We start from the raw sequence: 23,281 nt of genomic DNA, 5'->3' as shown, positions 1-23,281 counted from the left end.
TAAATTTCATTATTTTATTTTCTGGCAAGGTGACACGGTCGTTTGTTAACGCGTGCCAACGCTAATTTGTCTACAAAATAAGTTTTGATTGTGTGTAGTTCTGTGGTTAAGTAATGTGGGTAGGGGATAGACACAAAAAGCTGGAGTAACTCAGCGGAAAAGTGAGCATCTCTGGAGAGAAGGAATGGGTGACGTTACGGGTCGAGACCATTCTTCCGACTGCTGTCAGGCGAGTGGGTGGACCAAACCAAGCGCAGGCTCGTGACACTGAACACCTCCGCGCAGTCCACCTAAACCTACCTGATCTCCAGTTGCTTAACACTGCATCTCCCACTCCCATTCCCACACTGACCTTTCTGTCTTGACATTTCTGTCCTGGGCCTCCTCCAATGACAGAGTGAGGCCCAGCGGAAATTGGAGGAACAGCACCTCATATTTTTCTTGGGCATCTTGCACCCCAGCAGTATGAACATTAACTTAACCATATAACCATATAACCATATAACAATTACAGCACGGAAACAGGCCATCTCGGCCCTACAAGTCCATGCCGAATATTTTTTTTTTTCCCCTTAGTCCCACCTGCCTGCACTCATACCATAACCCTCCATTCCCTTCTCATCCATATGCTTAAATGATACCAATGAACCTGCCTCCACCACTTCCACTGGGAGCTCATTCCACACCGCCACCACTCTCTGCGTAAAGAAGTTCCCCCTCATATTACCCCTAAACTTCTGTCGCTTAATTCTGAAGTCATGTCCTCTTGTTTGAATCCTCCCTATTCTCAAAGGGAAACGCTTGTCCACATCAACTCTGTCTATCCCTCTCATCATTTTAAAGACCTCTATCAGGTCCCCCCTTAACCTTCTGCGCTCCAGAGAATAAAGACCTAACTTATTCAACCTATCTCTGTAACTTAGTTGTTGAAACCCAGGCAACATTCTAGTAAATCTCCTCTGTACTCTCTCTACTTTGTTGACATCCTTCCTATAATTGGGCGACCAAAATTGTACACCATACTCCAGATTTGGTCTCACCAATGCCTTGTACAATTTTAACATTACATCCCAGCTTCTATACTCAATGCTCTGATTTATAAAGGCTAGCATATCAAAAGCTTTCTTTACCACCCTATCTATATGAGATTCCACCTTCAAGGAACTATGCACGGTTATACCCAGATCCCTCTGTTCAACTGTATTCTTCAATTCCCTACCATTCACCATGTACGTCCTATTTTGATTTGTCCTGCCAAGGTGTAGCACCTCACATTTATCAGCATTAAACTCCATCTGCCATCTTTCAGCCCATTTTTACAAATGGCCTAAATCACTCTGTAGGCTTTGGAAATCCTCTTCATTATCCACAACACCCCCTATCTTGGTATCATCTGCATACTTACTAATCCAATTTACCACACCTTCATCCAGATCATTGATGTACATGACAAACAACAAATGACCCAACACAGATCCCTGAGGCACCCCACTAGTCACCTGCCCGATAAACAGCCATCCACCATTACCCTCTGGCTTCTCCCATTCAGCCACTGTTGAATCCATCTTGCCATTTATACCCAACAGTTGAACCTTCTTAACCAACCTTCCATGAGGAACCGTGTCAAAGGCCTTACTAAAGTCCATATAGACAACACCCACTGCTTTACCCTCGTCAATTTCCCTAGTAACCTCTTCAAAAAATTCAAGACGATTAGTCAAACATGACCTTCCCTAACTTCTCTAACTGCAAGTAGCCCTTGCTTTCCCTCTCTTTCGATCCCGTTCGCCTTCCCATTTCTCCCACCAGTCTTACTGTCTCCGACTACATTTTATCTCTGTACCCCCCAATCCCCTGACATCAGTCTGAAGAGGGGTCTCGCCCGAAACATCACACATTCCGTCTCTCCAGGGATGCTGTCACACCCGCTGAGTTACTCCAGCATTTTGTGTCTATCTTCGATTTAAACCAGCATCTGAAGTTCTTTCCCGCACATGTAGTCAGGGGATATGTATACATGGCCGCACCCATCACATGTAGGGAGATCCTCCTTGCTGTCAGAGTTGGAATACACCTTATTGTAAGCTCCCGTGTCCAGTAATGGTTATTTGAAATAGAACTGACAATGATACAGTGGTATCGACAGTCCATCTCAAGGCATGTGACAGGGTGGGTAGTTTGATTTATATTTAATTATGGCTTAGATCAAGTCGTTTAGTTCCCAGATAAAGGGTACAAGCTTACTGTTGGACCTTTGTTACCAAATCCTCCAGATGTTTCCAGCTAAAAGGAGAAAGTTTAAGGCCAATGTAAAAGTTTAAACAAGTTCTTTACATAAAAGACACAGCAAGTAGGCAGAGACACGCCACCCATAGAGCAGCGGTGTCTCCAGCAGGGTCTGTCCTGTGGGGGATGGATAGGACAGGATTGGAAGCAGGCTGGTGGGACTAGTGTAGCTTGGACACATTGGCCGGTGTGGGCAAGTTGGGCTGAAGGGTCTGTTTCCATGCTCTATCACTCTATGACTCTACGAGAGAGAAAGTTTCATAATAAGACGCAGGATAGCCTGTGAGACATGAGGTGCTTGAACCCTGAGCAAAAAAAACAAAGTACTGGAGGGACCCATCGGGTTAGGCAGCATCCATGGAGGGATGTGGCCAGATCGTATTTCAAATCGGGACCCTTCTACAGACTGTGTCGTTGGCTAGAAGCTGTTTGTCTATGTATGCGATGAGATACTCTTGCTTGCATTGCTTATGGGCCTGTACCGCAATCTTGGCACAGGTGCCCAGTATGTTACAAAGAGGACTTTGCTAGGTCAATCAGGCTGGATGTACTTTTATCCAGCTGGGTGTACTTTTATCCAGCTTTTTCTCCAGCTTTTTTTGTGTACCTTCGATTCTCCAGCATCTGCAGTTCCTTCTTAAACACATGGATGTACTTTTGTTGTGTCTGGTGCTTTAACATTGCCTGCCTGAATTGTACAAGGATTCTTATAATAGATGTGATTAATGGTTTTAAAATAACTGGCTTGCAGGTCATGTTATTACAATGCATTTGAATGTCAATAATGATGGTCTGCCTGGAGTTACACAATGGGTGTTAATAAACTGGACTGGCGTGGAGATCGTTGCTAGTTCTTATTCCAGATGTTACTTATTAAATTTTTGTCGTCAACCTTTTGAAGAACCCTGTCAACGAATGCCTTCCATTTTTTTTTCACTAGAGGCTCGGATTGTCTCACAGTTTTCAAAAACATTTTACTTCGAAGCAATGCGATATATCAAGAAAAGAGTAAAAACGAAAACAGCAGGAAATTCATGGCAATTATTTTAAACTCTCTTTAGCTGTGTATTTTCCATGGTAGATAAGGGAAGGGGTGGCTAGGCAAGAGAGAAGGAGAGATTGATGGGTAAATTAAATGAAGGATGATAGAGGATAGAGTTATAGAAAAAAATCAATTTATAAAGGTCACTCTGATCATGATGAGCTGGCCTGACCGAATATTGGGTGAAAGTCCAACACTGATGAGTTGACTGGTTAACTCTGAATTAGCTGTTCTGAATTAGAATAGTAAGATTAAACGAGTACTTACCAGTATGAAGTTTGATCTGTATTTTATGAGGAGTTACGGTGAGGTATTACGTGAAGATCCCAGCCCAGTGCGCATGTGCGGCATACTTCGAAGCAGCGGTGTGAAATCACAGGATAGACACAATATTTGAAGTAAGATAGTAAAGATCATGAGACATCAGTTTATTAGTTTGATCTATATATTGAGGGTGGGAGCGGAGGGCACGTAATACCTCACCGTAACTCCTCATAAAATACAGATTTTACTTCGGAGTCACGTGAGTGACTTCGTGAAGAACCCCGCTTCCACGCATGCGTGTCATATCGCTACACGCATTGCAACGAGTCACACAGCGGGGAACGGCGTTCCCCAAGCGGGAGATTTGAAAGTCGGGAACAGCAGGTAAGCGACTCTGCGTTCCTTTTTTCTACTTACTTTTAGGTGGCTGCGGAAAGCCGGCGGGGAGACCCGTGGAGGGCGAGCAGCCAGCAGCAGCAACGGCACGAGTTTCCCTGGAGGGGAACAACCTGTGCCCGACTTTGCTCCCGCACCGGCAAAATTCACCTCTCGGCCGGGCGGGAAGCAAAGTAAAAAAGGTCCCTATGCCAGTCTCAAACGAGACTGGCTTGGGAGCAGTCGGTAGCAGCCAGCACAGAGGCTGCGGGACAGACAGCTCGGACCAGCGGTACCGGGGCTCGAAACGCTCAGCGAGTGCAGCGGCACTTATGGAGTCGGAACGGGACGTTCGGGCTGAAAACCTTCTTCACAAGGTAAGGGCCAGGGGATCCATAGGAACAGCCGGGGTTACCGGCTGCGGAACTGCCGCGAAGGACCAGGCCCGTGAACACCGGGGTCGGTCCAAGCGGCTCGAACCCGACACAGGGAACGACGGTCACCGGCGGGAGAAGGAAAGTCGGGAACAGCAGGTAAGAGACCCTGCGTTTTCCTTCAACTTACCTTTCTAGGTGCAGACATGGACCAGGTCCATGTAAGGTGCAGAAGGCCGGCGGGAGAACCGCGGAGGAGCGGCAGCAGCAGCAGTAGCAGCAGCAGCGGCAGCGGCAGCAGCAGTGGCAGCCGGCAGCTGCAGGAGCACTAACAGCTGCAGGAGCACAGGCAGCAGCAGTGGCAGCTGGCACTTCGTGAGGAGCTGGCAACGGCAGGAGCAGCATGGGCACATCGGTTCCCGGAGAGGGAAAAACACCTGTGCCCAACTTCGCTCCAGCATGGTGAGAAAGTTCATTTCTCGGCAGCAAAGGACTTTGCAGTTGACTGGCTGCAATCTACTACAAGGGACCAGTATGTGAGTACCAGGGTCGGTCCCAGCGGGGTTTTAGTTACAATAATCGCTTCTCGGTTTTTTTGGCTAAGATCAAGTGTAGTATCTGTTCTTATCAGTTTAATATCTGATACACCCCTTATCTAGGGACTATATATATTATATAAAAACTATAGTAGCTGTTATCATCAGTTTTAATGTCTTATATGTCCCTTATCTAAGGACCATATAAGTAGGAGTGCCCAGAATTGAGGGCATTAGAGTGGGGTTGACCGGCTGCAACGACCATAAGGGACCAGTACCGTCAGTACGGGGGTGGGTCCCAGGGGTCTTAGATAAAGGAGCAGCCAGGAGTGCTGAGAGCGTTGAAGCCAGGTTAAAGGAATAGATGGAAGCAGCTGTGCCAGTTATCCTCCACACCGGCCATATCCACTTCACGGAAGGAAGGACAAAACTGGAGAAGGAGGACCATGGAACAGCGGGCAGCCAGCAGCAGCCAGCGGCACTTGGATCAACCGTAGTGGGATCAGCTGTGCCCGATGTCGGCCCCGCAGGGGCCAGATCCATGCGGCCGAGCGGTAAGGCTAGACACAAATCAAACAAGGTAGTGGACTCAGAAGGGTCCGACTTTGCATAAAACCGCCGGCAACCAGCGACCGAGAGGGCTGGAGCGGGAAGAAGCGGTGTATGGAGCCTTGCTCCAACGTGATAAAACCACAGCAGTACCTCTTTGAGGGCTGCACAATGCTTCTACCCCATCAGAGGGGAGCACTGTGGGTCAGTTCTGGGTTGACTTGCAAGAGGGGTCCGCAGAACAAAAGACAAGTGGGCAGCAGTTAAGCCCCACATGGGTACCCCGTGTGGGACCCTAGAGATCTCTAACTCTATAAAAAAGAGTAGGCAGGACCCTGATGGGCCAGAGCCTGGTAATACAGCGTCCCATGATCCTAACACAGCAGGGACTCTGCTGGACATGGTGGCCGATTACTTTAGCCAAGTCAAACATGGGTAGACTTGGATCCAGGATGGCAATAGTATTACTATATGTCTGGCCACATACGCCAACAAGAAAAATTTACAAACACTGGCCAGACATCTGCCACCTGGCAACGGTGAGGCATTACAGGTGCCCAGTGTAATCCAATGCATTTGGCAGCATATGGACGAACATCAGGAACCAGGACCTCAAGATCCAGAGAACCTTCAAGGGATTGACGGAAGGCATCATAGCATACACCAGCACCCTGGACTAAACGTAGGTAACCAAAGACCATCAAGACGCACTAGATCTGTTTAATAATATGCAATATGACCTAAACTACACGTGGAAGGCGGCCATTCAGCCAGCACTAGGACCCCAAAAATGCTACCATTTGCAAATAAAGAACCGTGTGTGGACTAAGCTAAGACACTGGGGCTCATCAAGGCCAGCGCAAGGGCCTATTTTGGAGCATGATACCAGCCACAGGCAAGGCCATAAAAAATGTGGCTCATACCAGTAGCAATGTCAGAAATCAATATAACCTGCAGGATCCGTTTTAGGGTATGGCCAGGGCGGCCACCCTGGAAGATGCGGAAGCCTCAACCTCCCACACAACCCGAACAAGAAATATTAAACCAGAACCTTATTTTCAAAAAACCAAGGAAATAACAAAACCACCGGTAACCATGCAGGTAGGTGGGTGGGGTTTCTTCTGTTAAATAGGGACCTACGAGGGTAGGGGAGGTTGCAACACTATAGTTATGTATGGTATATAATCACTACAGATTCATATAATCTCAGCAGTATTCAGGGTTATCTGATAGGGTTTTTCTCATCCCATTAACCACAGTACATCATACACCAGAAGGGCATTTTGTCCTTACATAAACCAAACAATCTAAAACCCACATGGCGCTACAAGAATTGTACACAAAAGATGGGATTGAACATATTTATTAAAAATAAGATAGAGTAGGGTTGCAGGATTATCATTGATTTTAACCCTAAACACATTTGTTCTAGATATTCATTTTAGGATTGATGCTCTTATTATTCATAAAGACTTGGTGTCAGTTGCGGGTTTCTATATGGCAGGCATTGACTCAATAGAGGAACTTTGGCAATATAGAGCTTACAAAAGGGGCAATCATTAGCCCCAATATTATGTACTAAAATTCGTAAACCAGCTTGGCATTGTTATGTAAATAAGCCATAGGGTGAGGTTTTCCCCCGTTCGGACCCATCATTGGGGTACTAGGGGAAATTCAACCACACTCGGCATCTGGACTTTTCAGAGTACCCGACTGACCTTCTCAATCATGGTATTTCAGTCTTACAGGGGATGGTGTTAGAACCATGTTCCCTATGAACATTGCCAAAAAATTATTGATTTATCCAGTGACTGGAGGCAGTCATCCATGCCATAACACTTTGGATTTATTGATTTGTAGAGTCTAACAGACCCACTACACTGTCAGACAGGACGATGAATCTCATCTCATCTGCACTAAGACTGTCAACACGGAAGCAGTACCTTGGACACATCAAGAAATGGGGCATATACTGCTTGGACAACAATCTCGACCAAAAGGCCAAGAACATTCTGGCCGTATTGGAATTTTAACAAGCCTCCATTAGGATAATCGATGGAGCTACCGTGCCATCAATAGTGCCCCAAGTGCACTCTCCAATTACCTATCACAAGGATCGGAACGGCACGCGGTGGGAACGCACCCCTGGTAAGCTAACCAGGTACTCCGAAATCTGGGACATGGGTGTCGTTTTCTCAACATGCTGAGGAGCTTGTAGCTCATAACAGCGTTGTCACCTCAGTAACAGACCAGGAAGATGGTTATGCTCATGGTGTTATTTACCGCACAACAAGTCCAGCCATTAAGCAAACTGAGCCTGGACTCCCTGATCATCTCACCGAGAAACTGGTGTTGTCATACAGGATTTAATAAAAGAAAACAGATCGGGTTCCTCGGGTCTAGGGTTTGATTTTATGGTACACCCATATGGCAAACGACTGTGTATAACAAGACACATCTAACAATACATAGCATATACTCAGAACATTCGAGGTCAGAGTATGGAGTTGTTTATCTCTTACAAGAAACTGCATGATAGGGTCACGACTCAAACTATTTCAAGGTGGCTCAAATAGGTCCTAAAAATGGCAGGAATAGACACTGATGTTTCAACTCTCATTCCACCAGGACTGCAGCAACATCCGCAGCAATATTATACAGGTACCCACAGACTAAATCCTCAGAATGGCAGGAGGGTCATTTTAAAAAAGGGGTTTTCCACAGGTTGTATAATAAACCAGTTAATTTGGAGCCATCATTGTATTAAGAAAACATTTTAGGTTCAACAAAATAATTTGGCCGATAGGTTACAGGGTTATGATTCTCAAATTTTAAAAAATGTTATATATTTTTTTTTTTTCGTTATACCACACAACTCTTTGTATAATTGTGTTTTAAAACTACTAATGATGCTCTCTCCCAATACCCAAGGCAGTTGTGAAGCATGGACTCGTTCCACGGCATGAGGTCACAGAGCTTTGAAATCTTCACGAAGTCACTCACGTGACTCCGAAGTAAAATAGTAAGATTAAACGAGAACTTACCAGTTTGAAGTTTGATCTGTATTTTATGAGGAGTTACGATGAGGGATTTCGGGCCCTCCGCTCCCACCCTCTTATGATCATATCAAAAACTGGTATCTCTTTGATAATCTTATTATGTTAGATCATTATAGGTTTCTGTGACCTCACACCGCTGCTTTGAAGAATACACGCATGCGTGGAAGCGGGGTTCTTCCCGAAATCCCTCATCGTAACTCCTCATAAAATACAGATCAAACTTCAAACTGGTAAGTTCTCGTTTAATCTTACTATCAAACTTCATACTGGTAAGTACTCGTTTAATCTTACTATTTTACTTCGGAGTCACGTGAGTGATTCCGTGAAGACTTCAAAGGTCTGTGATTTCAAACCGTGTAACAGTTTTTATTTCACTCACTGCCGAAGTTTTTGAGGGAGGAAGTGTTATCGTAATCAACCAGTGGATCTGCTTTCACAAGAAACAGAAAGGTATTTGTTAACAATAACAACATAAAAAGCTCCCCTGAGCTTAAATTAATATTGCAGTTTGTAATATTCTTTCTGCAATTAAATCAGGTTTATCAACGGTTTATAATAAAAAATGTTCTGAACGTCGTTCCCTTGACCATTCTGCCGTATTGAGAATGTGGTCAACCGGGATGTCCATTCGTTCAGCCGCTGATATCAATGCTGCCCTAGTGGAATGGGATTAAAATGTATTATTATCTATTCCGGCAGCTTTCAGTACCTGTTTGAGCCACCTTGGAGTGGTTTGGCTCGTACCCCGTCTTGGGGTTTCTGTGGTTGTCCGATAGGCTTTCCTCTCCCTCTAAGATTGTGGGTTGTGTCTATATATTGTAGTAGATGGGTCACCACACTCAACCTGGACTCTGGTGGGTAGGCCCGGAATCCCACCAGTGAATTGGGCGTTCCTGGTCCATATAGCCATATAACGATTACAGCACGGAAAACACAGGCGATCTCGACCCTACTAGTCCGTGCCGAACTCATAATCTCGCCTAGTCCCATATACCTGCGAGTTAGATTTTTACCAGACCTAGAAAATGAACGTGATGCGTCTGGGGTAATCACCATGTTATCCAGTCTAGTTTTATGGAGTGACTGGACTCTGTGAGCGTGTACGAGAGCCATAAGCATGAGCGTTTTAACATAGATTGAGCAAGCTGAGGGATCTGGCTGGTGCCATTCTCTGAGATATGTCAATATCACACCAATATCCCATACATGGGTATACCTGGGCTTTTGGGGCTTAATATTATAGTTGCCCTTCATAAGTTTACCTTCAGTAGATTGGATCCCATGCTCTGCTGTCATGCTGTTTTAGATAAGCAGATAAGGCGCTCCATGCTGTATTTACGGCACTGTAACTCACCTTTTAGTCATGGTGTAGATGTTCCAGGAACTCCAATACGTCAGTGGTTGAATAGTTTGTTGTCCCTGCGTCGTGGCAGTATTTTACCCATGTTAGCTTTTGGTGACTGTTCGCAGGGATGCCGACATGGTGGTAATGGTTCCTTTGGATAATCCCAGTCCCTGGTAAGGTCTATTCAAAACCTGCACCCAGGAGTTTGATGTTTTTCTGGCAAGGGTGGCTTGTGCCTGATACTGGGTTGAGTCAGCAACCATGGTCCACTAGGGAAATCCATAGGTGACTCGCCCACCGTGTCGTGATGAACTGGGAACCATGGCTGTGTAGGCCGGTCGGGCACGTTCAATATCTCGGAGACAGATCCCATCTGTATTGCGAAGTGCCCGTCTGATGAGGCAGAAGGGAGGAAGGCAAAGCAGAAATTCCCCCTTCCAGCGTGTAGGCATCTATCGCTGCTGCCTCTAATCTGGTTCCTAAGTCACATACATGGGTTACTGGTGATGCCATCTTGTGCAACCAAATTGATATCTGGCTTTCAAACTGCTTAATACCTTTAGCAGATATTTTGGGTTTGACATCTATTCAATGTAATCATAAATTTTACCCCGTGACATGGTGTCTCCCACTGTGTTCTAGCTTCCTAGGACATAGGCAGCTGATAGTTAAAATGTCTTTTGACACACCATTGCCAGATTTGTTTGACCAATTTGTTGCACAATAATGATTATTATGCTCCCCATATGGTTGATATAAGCCACCACCATAGTATTATCAATCCGTAACCACATATGTACGTGCTGCATTTGAAATGCATATGCTTTTTAGCCCAATAGGCGATCACCAATCCCAAGTAGTTGATGCCCGGTATGTGTAGTAACGATGTTTGTGAATTGGTCCATCTGTTACCTGTGCTGGATATGGAGTTTAGTTCTCCCCAGCCTAAAGTACTGGCATCGGTTTTTAATAACCAAGTTGGGATTCGTGATGACAATAGGGCTGAAAACTATGCCAAATATATGTCTGCCCACCACCGTAATTGTGATATAGCTTCAGTGGGTACATTCATGATTTGATTATAGTGACCCAAGTACCTTGGCAAAGTAACAGTCATATGGACGGAATTATTATTGAAGCCCAGATAATCCATGGTAGTTAACGCTTCAATTCTGGTTTATCTGGGCGTGGGATAAACCTCAGAGCTTTAGGGAGCTGTTTCGTAGCTAGGACTGCTGCCACAGCTAATTCCTTTGTTTCCCCTAATATGAGGATATCATCCAATATATGCCATGATTATGCTTGTTTTCTTAATATTTTCATGGCCATTTTTTTAATATTTATAATAGTTTAGGGCTGAGGTTAGACCATAGGGAATGCTCTATGCTCCCATTCTATAATGATCCTAGTGTATGGGTATGAGATAGTTAGCATCTTCCATATCAATGCTCCCCATAGGTATCCTTTGGAGATCAGATGTCTGGCAGTGACAAAAACTCGTCTCAATCTTAAAGTGTATATACTCAACAGATTTATTTAGTGATATTAGATCAATGATGATGCTACATTCACCATCTTTTGTAGTTTTGGTGAATATATTCGATACAAATTCCAATGGTTCATGTTTACTCCCATGATCCGTTTAGTAATGAGCCTTTCTAGTTCAGCTTGACCTTCTCACTTCTCTTTCTTAGAGGGAGAAAATGCCCTTTGGGCGCATTGCTGAACTGGCGGTAATATGCCCAATTTGAATTCGTTTTTATCCACTAATACTGTTGAGTATATTTTAGTTATTTGTGACTGCATCCCATGCTTTATCAACAAGTGTAAATGCCCCCCCCCCCCCCCCCCCCCCCCCGCAGTTAGTAGAACACCCTTATTTAGTGTAAACTGGGAGGAACCAGACTACCTACCTCCATGTTTATTGTTTTTCCATGAAGGCCTAGTTTGCTGGTATGCTGGTGCTGTCGGTGGGGCAGCGCATTTTCCCACGGCTCCGCTCTGAGCCCCTGTCTAAAAAGAACTTTGGGGGTAATGTGAAGCGGTCGCCAGGCTTTCACCAGTCCTTGTTTGATATTGCTGGTGGATGCCGAGGGGTGCTGCCAGCTGGGTGTTGGATGCGATGTCCTGCTCGTTCCATGGCCTGCCCTCATGAGGCGCACAGGTTTAGCTGCCTCTCTTCCCGCAGCAGCGGTTTGCATAGCCCCGTATATTTGGGGTTGCGGGCAGGTCTTATATGCACCATTGCTCAGTCGAGTATCCCAAATTTGGGAACATCTTAGGCGTCAGCACCCTGGTAGTACAACGGGATAGTCTCATCCTGGGAGAACCACCTTGGTGATCATGGCGTCTCGCTTGCCAGGTGAGTATGATCCGTGGAAAAACGAGCAAAGGCGGTAACATCTTGACCCTTCTGTTAGGAGCTTCAGAATTCGCTGCTTTTAGCTCTTGTCTGCGAGTCTGCTGACCCAGCTGCCTGCGGATTTGCCTCTAGAAAGGCCTGCTCCTGCAGGGCTTTGTTGGGAAGATGGTCGCATGGAGGAGCCATGTAGTGGCCCACGACACCCAGTAGCTCTTCCTGATCCTGCTCCCCTGGCATACTGCTGTTCTCGTCCGCCTGCCCAGCGTTTAAGCCAGCCCAGCCCTGGCCTCCTTAGCTAGCCTCAAAAGAGGAAGCAAAAGGGTGTGCTATAAATTGGAGGAGGCATAGCTCAAACTCCGCTGTTGCATCAATCCCTCGTCAAGGGAGATGGCTAGTGCAATAGCACTGGGGTAGGAGTGTCAGCTCCCTTGGCATTCAGCCAGTGCCCCTTTTTTCCTGGAGGTTTTGAACTCCATGACCTCCTCTGGCTTGGGGAGACAGACATACTTATTTTTGCTGTCTCCAGCCTGTTCCAGTTTTGGAGGAAGTTAGCTCCTGTAGAACCTGTTAAATTGGTAAGGTTTTTGTCTTACCTGTATGTAGAGGCTGCCTGCCGTTTTTCAGGCGGCATTGTAGCGGTTCCCGGGCAGCGATTCTCCTTGTCAGGAGTCTGCAGGGCTGCCGGTCGGGTTTTTTAAACTTCCCGCCGGTCCGCTGCTGTTCACCAAACAGCTGTTCAGCGGACCGGCATCAGCGCAGCTCTCTGTCAGCGGTCCGCAGCCTGTGCGGTCCCGTTAGCGCCTATCCCCCTCCACTGTCGGCTCCTTCGCTGGAGTCGAACGGGGGCCGCTTCCTCTGCTGTTTTGCTCCCCCTAGAGCAAAAAACACAAGGCCCGATTAAGGTAAGTACTTACCTCACGTCCTTGGATGCGGGAGCTGCCCGACTCCCGCTGGCCGCGTTGCACAGCTGTGCGATAATGCCGCACATGCGCACTGGGCTGGGATCTTCACGGAATCACTCACGTGACTCCGAAGTAAAATTGTGGACACAGCCCAGACCATCACCTAAACCAACTTCCCTTCCATTGAAGTTTAGTATAACCATATAACCATATAACAATTACAGCAGGGAGACAGGCCATCTCGACAATTCTAGTCCGTGCCGAACACATAATCTCCCCTAGTCCCTTATACCAGCGCTCAGACCATAACCCTCCATTCCCTTCCCATCCATATAACTATCCAATTTATTTTTAAATGATAAAAACGAACCTGCCTCCACCACCTTCACTGGAAGCTCATTCCACACAGCAACCACTCTCTGAGTAAAGAAGTTCCCCCTCATGTTACCCCTAAACTTCAGTCCCTTAATTCTCATGTCATGTCCCCTTGTTTGAATCTTCCCTACTCTCAGTGGGAAAAGCTTTTCCACGTCAACTCTGTCTATCCCTCTCACCATTTTAAAAACCTCTATCAAGTCCCCCCTTAACCTTCTGCGCTCCAAAGAATAAAGCCCTAACTTGTTCAACCTTTATAATAGCAAGGAGTTTCTACTGCAGTTGTACAGGGTCTTGGTGAGACCATACCTGGAGTATTGCATACAGAATTGGTCTCCCAATCTGAGGAAAGACATTATTGCCATAGAGGGAGTACAGAAAAGATTCACCAGACTGATTCCTGGGATGTCAGGACTTTCATATGAAGAAATACTGGATAGTACTCGCTAGAAATTAGGAGATTGAGGGGGGAGCTTATAGAAACTTACAACATTCTTAAGGGGTTGGACAGGCTAGATGCAGGAAGATTGATCCCGATGTTGGGGAAGTCCAGGACAAAGGGTCACAGTTTAAGGATAAAGGGGAAATCCTTTGGGACCGAAATGAGAAAAGCATTTTTGACACGGATAGTGGGGAATCTCTGGAACTCTTTATCACAGAAAGTAGTTGAGGCTAGTTCATTGGCTATATTTAAGAGGGAGTTAGATGTGGTCATTGTGGCTAAAGGGATCAGGGGGTATGGAGAGAAGGCATGTACAGGATACTGAGTTGGATGATCAGCCATGGTCATATTGAATGGCGGTGCAGGCTCGAAGGGCCGAATGGTCTACTCCTGCACCTATTTTCTATGAACCTATGAATCTATAATAGGTTGAATATGCAGGGTATTGTATCCAGGGTAAAATAATCAAGAACCAGATCGAATCAGTCTGAAGAAGGGTCGCCCAAAGATGCTGCTTCACCCGTTGAGTCACTCCAGCATTTTGTGTATACCAGACGACATATGTTCAACGTTGGTGGAGAAATAATTATTCGTAACGTGTGGCGCATATTTTCACTCAGAGGATGACGGCTACATGGAATATGTTGCCAGAGGAGGTATTCCACACTGGTGAAATAACAACATTTTCGAGACACTTGGTCAGGAATCATTTAGCGGGATATAGTTATATGCGGGCAAAGGGCACTGGCACACACGGGCCATTTTGCCAAGCGTCAAGAATGCTTTATTATCCTATGTCCCGAAACGAAACAATTAAGTTCTTACTTGCAGCATGGACATGTTGGGTTGATGGTTCTGATTCCTTGCCCTGTGAAATTGTGACTTGCGAGTCGAAGATAATGTGGATGGCCTTTTCTCCACAGTAGGAATGACTAAAACTAATATATATGGACTTAATGTGAGGGCTTTCAGATTTAAAGGGGACAAGTGGGGGGTCACACAGAAGCTGTGATGTGTGTACAGAAGGGTTGAAAGCAAGTGCAATTACAACGTTTAAAAGGCATTTGGCAGTGTCATGGATTGGAAAACAATAGATAGATAGATAGATAGATAGATAGATAGATAGATAGATAGATAGATAGATAGATAGATAGATAGATAGATAGATAGATAGATAGATAGATAGATAGATAGATAGATAGATAGATAGATAGATAGATAGATAGATAGATAGATAGATAGATAGATACAAGATACAAGATACAAGATACAAGATACATTTAATTGTCATTTGGACCCCTTGAGGTCCAAACGAAATGCCGTTTCTGCAGCCATACATTACAAACACATAGACCAAAGACACAACATCATTTACATAAACATCCATCACATCGCTGTGATGGAAGGCCAAATAAACGTATTTCTCCACTGCACTCTCCCCCCCCCCCATGTCAGAGTCAAAGTCAAAGCATAGATAGATAGATAGATAGATAGATAGATAGATAGATAGATATAGATAGATAGATAGATAGATAGATAGATAGATAGATATATAGATAGATAGATAGATAGATAGATAGATAGATAGATAGATAGATAGATAGATAGATAGATAGATAGATAGATAGATAGATAGATAGATAGATAGATAGATAGATAGATAGATAGAAGGATAGATAGATAGCCTTTTATTGTAATTCAGACCGAAGTCTGAACGAAATTGCAGCAGTCATACATATAATACAATACAATAAAACACCAATAAACACATATTAACATCCACCACAGTGAGTCCACCCAGCATCTCCTCACTGTGATAGAGGCAAAAGTCTTAGATCTGCAGTCTCTTCCCTCCTCTTCTCCCTCTGCGCTGGGGCGATACTCCCCCGGGCGATGTTAAAAACAGTCCCGCGGCTCAAACACCGCGGCCCGGGGTGGTTGAAGCTGCCGCCCACAAGTTCTGCAGACGCAGCCGCTGGCCCGCGGCCGAACCCCGGACTCAGGCCACCACCGCCAGAACACCGTCCCAGCCACCCTCACGTGAGTACTGCGCCGTCTTCAGCCTCGGGCTGGGCCGCCCCGGACATGGGCGTCGCTTCTTCCCCGACTTGGGCGTCGCTTCTTCCCCGGGCTGGGCTGCCCCGACTTGGGCGCCGAACCTCCCTCGGGCTGCGAGCGCCGCACCTCCCCGAGCTCGGCCGCTCCGACGGGAGCCTCGTTCCACCCTCGGGCTGGCCGCCCTCACGGGAGCGTCCCAACCTCTTCCAGCCCTGAGCCCTGAGCCGGACCACCCTCACGGGAGCGAGCTCAGAGCGAGTCCTGGCGGGCTCTGCCTCCGGAGCCTCGAGGTCGTCAGCTCCATTAGGCCTCATCGCAGACGGAGGCAGAGAAGGGGAATACGACAAAAAAGGTCGTATTCCCCCGCAGGGAGAGACTGCAAACCCCGTTTCAACCCGCCCCCCAAACCCACCAAAAAACACAAACTAAAACTAAAAAACTAAACTAACCAAAACAAAACAAACAACATAAAAAACACAAAACAACGGGACTGCCGGTAAGCCGCTGCAGCCAGAGCCGCGCCGCCACTCCGAATAGCAGGATGTGGGCCCAAAACAGGCAAATGTGACTCTAACATCAAGGAAGCTTGGTCAGCACACGCACGCTGCGGCTGAAGGACTGTCTATCTGCTGTGTAACTGTCTCTATCACTCTATGAGTGGAGAAACATATGATTCTCTGAAAGAAGTCTTGAAGGCTTTCCATTGTTCGTTTCCTATTTCGCACGTCAAGCGTACGTTCCAAAATCCCTAGTCGCACCTACTTTCATTGCATTGAAAACGGCATGTTTCCAAATTGCCCAGAAAGATGCAACGTGAATACGACAACCGAATTCCCCCATTCTGTGTTGCAGCCATTGCATGATTTTATGATCTTCTTTATTGTACTTTGCAACCGTATGCTCTTTTCCTTCAACTATACGCCCTTGCAATTTCATCTTTACACATGTTCCAGCGACCATCGTCCCACTTTGCCTGGGTTGTTGCTGTTGAACAGCTGCGGCTCGCCTGCAGTCCGTCTGTTTTTACTTTTTGTTGTTGTTGTTTTTTGTCTTGTTTTAGTTAAATTTTAGTTGATTAGATTGTGTTATGGGTGCGGTGGGGGGGGGGGGACGACATGTTTTTTTTTTATCTCTTCCTTCGGGAGAATGCGACTTTTTCTTGTCGTATCCCCCTTCTCTGCCTCCAGCTGCGCTGAGGCCTAATGGCGGAGCTGGCGGTCTCCAACTGACCGACCTCGAGTTCCGGAGGCAGAACCAGCCCGGACTAACAGCGCGAGGCTAGCCGACTTCGGGGCTGTGGCAGCGGGACTCGGAGCTGAGGCAACGGGACTCGGAGCGGAGGCAGGTGTGGCCCGACTCGCTGAGACGGCGTTCCGGGTTTCGGCAGCGGCGACATCACTACGGACGTCCGCTGGACTGGTGGGCAGCATTTTCGGCCGGATCGCCTCAGCGCAGAGGGAGAACTAGGAGGGAAGAGACAGAGACTAAGACGTTTGCCTCCATCACAGTGAGGAGGTGCTTGGTGAACTCACTGTGGTGGATGTTAATTTGTGTTTATTGTATGTTTTGCTATTTATTGTGTATGACTGCAGGCAACGAAATTTCGTTCAGACCGAAAGATCTGAATGACAATAAAGGATTCAAATCAAATCAAATCAAATCAAAAGCAACCCGACCTCGTTGACCAGAAACACACCACCGAAGGATGATTTCCTAAACATCTTTCACAAATTTCGTAAACTAGCGTCGCTTAACCTCGAGAAAGAGACTCGGAGCAGAACCCTACCCCTTACGCGCGCTTAACTCTCTTCGTCGCCGAAGGCGTCATATATTTGTCTTATCTTCGGTTATACTTTCCTACTCTCCCAGCCAAATCTTGCCCCCTCCCCCCCGTGCCCGAACAGCTGAGTATTTTTTAGTCATTCTGATTTAATTTCAAACCTACCACAGTGTGTTTGTTTTGCTTTTGAACTAAAATATGTCCGCTTTCCTTGAAATTGGCGACAGACAGATGGAATGAGGCGATGTTACCAGGAACAATACATATATTATTGTCAACAAAATAGAGAGAGTACAGAGGAGATTTACTAGAATGTTGCCTGGGTTTCAACAACTAAGTTACAGAGATAGGTTGAATAAGTTCGGTCTTTATTCTCTGGAGCGCAGCAGGTTAAGGGGGGACCTGATAGAGGTCTTTAAAATGACGAGAGGGATAGACAGAGTTGATGTGGACAAGCTTTTCCCTTTGAGAATAGGGAAGATACAAACAAGAGGACATGACTTCAGAATTAAGGGACAGACGTTTAGGGGTAATATGAGGGGGAACGTCTTTACTCAGAGAGTGATAGCGGTGTGGAATGTGCTTCCAGTGGAAGTGGTGGAGGCAGGTTCATTGGTATCATTTAAAAATAAATTGGATAGGCATATGGATGAGAAGGGAATGGAGGGTTATGGTATGAGTGCAGGCAGGTGAGCCTAAGGGGAAAAAAATTGTTCGGCACGGACTTGTAGGGCCGAGATGGCCTGTTTCCGTGCTGTAATTGTTATATGGTTATATGATTTATATTGGCGACTGTGACACGTCTCGAAGTCGGACTTGGATTTTATCGGCATTCACTCCCACCGCTCTGAATTGTCGAATTCCAATACTGATTATTTACTTTTGAATTAGTAATACAAATTAAACAAACCATTGTCTTTATGCCTTTCCCTTTTCTGTGGATTCGCATGTGATAAATGGCGGATTATATTTCGGATTCAATTGTGCTAACGCCCTCCAGCTTCAGCTGAGCCGTTCGCCGCGTCAACCAAATGATTCCTAACCCGCCAAAAGACCTTCACGTTGTAACTTAAATCGAGAGCGATACAATGATCTGCACTTTCTACGTCAGGCATTCCGCCACCCCGGGATGTGAAATTACTTCATATTGTGTGGAAATAAACGTGTTTGTTCAAGAGAGTATGATTAATATTTGTGTTCCGTCATTCCCCGGACCCCACTGGAGAATTGGCGGGAGTATTAATGAACACCCGAACCGCGCTGGAGCTCAATTGTGCTCCCCGGATAACGCCGACACCGGGACGCTTCCAGATGGGACGGGCAGCAATTCTGTACGTCAATGAAATCATCTATCCGATCCTGGCGGCGTTCGGTATCCCTGGTAAGTTGTGATTGAGTTGCTTAATGCGTTGCTGGTCTGATTCAACTCTACAGGGCGTGAGTGCTTGTTCGTAATCCCCTGCACAACAACAAACTGTACTCCGAATAGTACAGGCAAATTATCCGAATACGCATCGCCGTAGCGTCGTGATGCACAATCATATGAACAGGGAACAGAATAGAAGATATTCGGACGTAGAACGGTTGGACAGCGGGTTGAATGAAAGCATCTTCGTAAATGGGAGTGAACGGGAACTTGACTCTCCGAAGAACGTAATATTGGAATAACTAAACTGATGAGTTTTTCAAGAGGTCAGAATTCAAGGATGGTGGGGTTCACTTGTCTGTAGCGCCGGAGAAGGAGACATTGATAACGAAGTGTTTGTAAAAAGACCGAGAACATTACATTGGATCCTGAAGTACTGGAGTAAGTCAGCGGGTCATGCGGCATCGCTGGCGGACATGGATAGCCGACTTTTCGGGTCGGGATCTTTCTTCAGATCCCTAGATGCAGGAAGATTGTTCCCGAAGTTAGGGAAGTCCAGAACAAGGGGTCACAGTTTAAGGATAAGGGGGGGAAATCTTTTAGGACCGAGCTGAGAAAAACATTTTTCACACATTTTTCACACAGAGAATCTCTGGAATTCTCTCCCGCAGAAGGTAGTTGAGGCCAGTTCATTGGCTATATATAAGAGGGAGTTAGATGTGACCCTTGTGGCTAAAGGTATCAGGGGGTATGGAGAGAAGGCAGGTACAGGATACTGAGTTGGATGATCAGCCATGATCATATTGAATGGCGGTGCAGGCTCGAAGGGCCGAATGGCCTACTCCTGCACCTATTTTCTATGTTTCTATGACCGGGTGAGCTACTCTGCATTTATTCGTGCTTCCAACATATTGGAGTTGAGAGTTAACTAGCAGGCGATTGGTGAATGTGGGGTATAAGATCGTGACCAAGTGAGGCAAAAGGACAAAGTGGTGATGGTGCCGCTGATTGTAGGCGAAGGAATCTTAATCTGCCGTCTGAGTACTGTCCTCCTCCACTATCACCAGCCAATAATAAACTTTCACCCTCGCTCAGACAGTACAACTGCTTCCGTCTATTCGGGCTCCCTTGTTAAAAACAAAATAACCACACGGAACGAAAGGAGTGCTCGCAGCGTAGCGGGACCGGTGACTGCCCCGGATCCGGATCACCAGAGCATTGTAATATTGGTGTGGCCACACCGATATTACAATGCTCTGGTAATCAACGCAGGCACCACTTAAATATCTCCAAAGCCACCCTCTTCACTGCATCGTAAAAAGAGTCCACCGAAATGTTGCACCGCGTCTCACTCTCCGTCAGATGCAGCCCGAGTATTTTCAGCAATAACTTTCCCATTTCAGTTATCCAGATCCCTTAGTTTCCTCTCTGCTTGCCATTTTGATTGATAAAGAAACCAAAATGTTTTTAAAGAACAGAAGACAATTTTAAGTGGTTTAATTAGAACGCGGGGAAGTACCTAAACTTGAAATCGAAATAGGATGTGCTAGAAAACAGAAAGGGGCTGATCAAGGGTTGGTGCTTCAGATCAAAGACCATTCCTTCAATCTCTGATGGTCACCGTCACTCCAGATGCCGAGTCTTAGAGCTAAAGCGTGAGCATTTATCAAATTGAGTTCTTGAACCTAAAGCCTGTTTCCAGATTATTTAGGGTTTTTTTTTGTCATGCAAAGATAGTTTTATTTTCAGATTGGAGTTTGGAGAGTATTTTGGGACTGGCGACATGATTTGTTTTGTAGGTTTTTATTCTCTGGAGCGCAGAAGGTTAAGGGGGGACTTGATAGAGGTCTTTAAAATGATGAGAGGGATAGACAGAGTTGACGTGGACAAGCTTTTCCCATTGAGAGTAGGAAAGATTCAAATAAAGAGGACATGACTTCAGAATTAAGGGACAGAAGTTGAGGGGTAACATGAGGGGGGACTTCTTTACTCAGAGCATGATAGCTGTGTGGAATGAGCTTCCAGTGGAAGTGGTGGAGGCAGGTTCGATTTTATCATTTAAAAATAAATTGGATAGGTATATGGATGGGAAAGGAATGGGGGGGTTATGGTCTGAGTGCAGGCAGGTGGGGCTAATGGGAAAATAATTGTTCGGCACGGACCTGTAGGGTCGAGACGGCCTGTTTCCGTGCTGTAATTGTTATATGGTTATATAGTCAAATGAAGCTGATATCATCACTCTGCCTGTGCAAAGTGTTATTGAATGACGGGCGGCAATTAACGCTTTGAATTCCAATTGAGCGCCTTCCAATCGTGGTCCGTCTCGTTGAGTGTCATCATTCATAAAATAATGCAGCGCGGAAGTGGAGCCTTCGGTCCAATTTGTTAATTCTGTCCAAGATGCCCCATCTACACTTGTCCCATTGGCACGCTTTTAGCTCATATATGTCGGAAACATTCCTGTCTTCGAATTTGCCCAAATAAGTTTCAAATTGTTGTTTTCTTATATATCTCAAATACCTCATCTGCCAGCCTGTTCCCTACACTCACCGGTTGGGAATGGTGAAACTTCATGTGAAATACATCCCTTGCTTATGCCCATCAGCCCGTGTTCCCGCGCGTGTATCTATAGGATGATCCAGAGTACGTTCAGACAGGAAGTGAAGAACATGCTTAAATATTTAACCGGGATTATTAGTAAACACAAGAAACTGGCGCGGCAGTGGCCTGAAATCAGACGGAATGTGACGCCATCTTCGCTTCATTCATCCACAAGATCGTGCTGTTCTGTGCTCTCCATTCCACCCAGAACGGAGTCGTGCAACCAGGCTCCCCATTAAAATAGATTTTACCCCATTGCCCCATTCATTCTCGACTTTATCTTGATATCATGTGGCTCTTGTCCATTCGCCGTATCTGATCCCCTTATGCGTTCTTGCAGCCCCAAACCTAATCGTAATTCCATTAAATTATGGTTCCGTTGAAATATTAATTCCATTGCATTTGTGTTCTTCCTTCAGCGAACGTGCTGACGGCTGTAATCCTACACCGAGGAAAGTGCGGGCTCTCCAGAGGAATCACCCGTTACATGGTGGCGATGGCAATCTCCGACCTTCTTGTTATAATCTTACACGTGTTACTCCGGGAAATCTACATTTACTACGTCTCTAACTCGTTCCTCTCCCTCAGCGCAGTTTGTCCTTCTAATGTTTACCTGCGGATCGTCACCGTGGACTATTCCGTCTGGTTAACCGTGTCCTTCACCTTTGACCGTTTTGTCAGCATTTGCTGCCCAAAGCTGAGACTCATCTATTGCACGGATAGGACGGCCGCCGTGGTCATTGTGTCCATGTGCGCACTGTGCTGCATAAAGTACATCCCCTTTAACTTCATGTACGAGTCACGCTTCACTGTGAACAGCGTCAAGTGGGGGTGCCGGCCTAAACCAGCCTACTTCACCTCCGTCTGGTGGGTGGCTTTCTCGTGGATGTGTAGTATCTCTCTCTCCTTTCTCCCCTTCCTTCTGGTTCTATTGTTTAACGGACTGACGGTCAGGAACATCGTTGCGGCCAGCAGAGTCCGCCGGCGCCTGAAGGCACTGGATGGCAAGGACGTTGAGACAGAGAATCGGACAAAGTCCATAGTGTTGCTGTTCACGGTGTCCGGCACCTACATACTGCTGTGGACAACGGCAACTGTCACCTACATTTCCACTCGTGTCACTGTGAATTTCGTGGGCGGGGATCACACAAGCCCCTCCTACATCGCCAATGACGTGGGCGTCTTGCTCATGCGCATCAGCTCGTGTGCCAACACTTGCATCTATGGGATGACCCAGAGTAGGTTCAGACAGGAAGTGAAAAACGCGGTTAAATACTTAACTGGGGTTGTTAGTAAACCTATGGCACTAGTGCGGCAGTGGGCTGGAACCAGAGTTGAGATGTGACGCTGCCCTTCGCTTTATTCTTCCACAAGATCGTGCTCTCGATTTCACCCAGAAAGGACGCGTGGAATAGGACTCTTCGATTACCTGCTATTTTTGCGTAATATTTCTCGGTTCCGTTTGTACACTGTCGTAAAATAAAGCTATCGACACAGTGTAATTTTCATATTTCCATCTCATTGCAAGAAATAATGAGTTGCATTTAATGATGTTGCATTAAGAT

The 23,281-nt window shown here is 46.1% G+C and overlaps 1 protein-coding gene and 1 pseudogene across 1 annotated transcript; both read left to right on the top strand.

Moving 5' to 3' along the window:
• The first annotated feature begins 4,919 nt into the window (after positions 1–4,919).
• LOC129716025 (U2 spliceosomal RNA) lies at positions 4,920–5,028 on the top strand (annotated as a pseudogene).
• A 13,963-nt stretch (positions 5,029–18,991) lies between these two features.
• Positions 18,992–23,061, top strand: LOC129716020 (probable G-protein coupled receptor 139). The gene is made up of 2 exons (XM_055665893.1): positions 18,992–19,130; positions 22,136–23,061. Exons 1-2 carry the CDS (start codon positions 18,992–18,994, stop codon positions 23,059–23,061), a joined length of 1,065 nt encoding a protein of 354 aa, XP_055521868.1.
• Positions 23,062–23,281: the final 220 nt, after the last annotated feature.

Source organism: Leucoraja erinacea, unplaced genomic scaffold (genome assembly GCF_028641065.1).
Source record: "Leucoraja erinacea ecotype New England unplaced genomic scaffold, Leri_hhj_1 Leri_160S, whole genome shotgun sequence".
In the NCBI taxonomy this organism is placed as follows: domain Eukaryota; kingdom Metazoa; phylum Chordata; class Chondrichthyes; order Rajiformes; family Rajidae; genus Leucoraja; species Leucoraja erinaceus.
Note: the sequence above shows the minus strand (reverse complement) of the source record. Positions and strands in the feature narration are given on the sequence as shown.

Bases quoted from the DNA above. Each gene is read 5' to 3' on its own strand.
- LOC129716020 (XM_055665893.1), top strand. From the start codon at position 18,992: ATGAACACCCGAACCGCGCTGGAGCTCAATTGTGCTCCCCGGATAACG. The intron at 19,131-22,135 runs GTAAGTTGTGAT...TTCTTCCTTCAG, and splicing joins GGCGGCGTTCGGTATCCCTG to CGAACGTGCTGACGGCTGTA.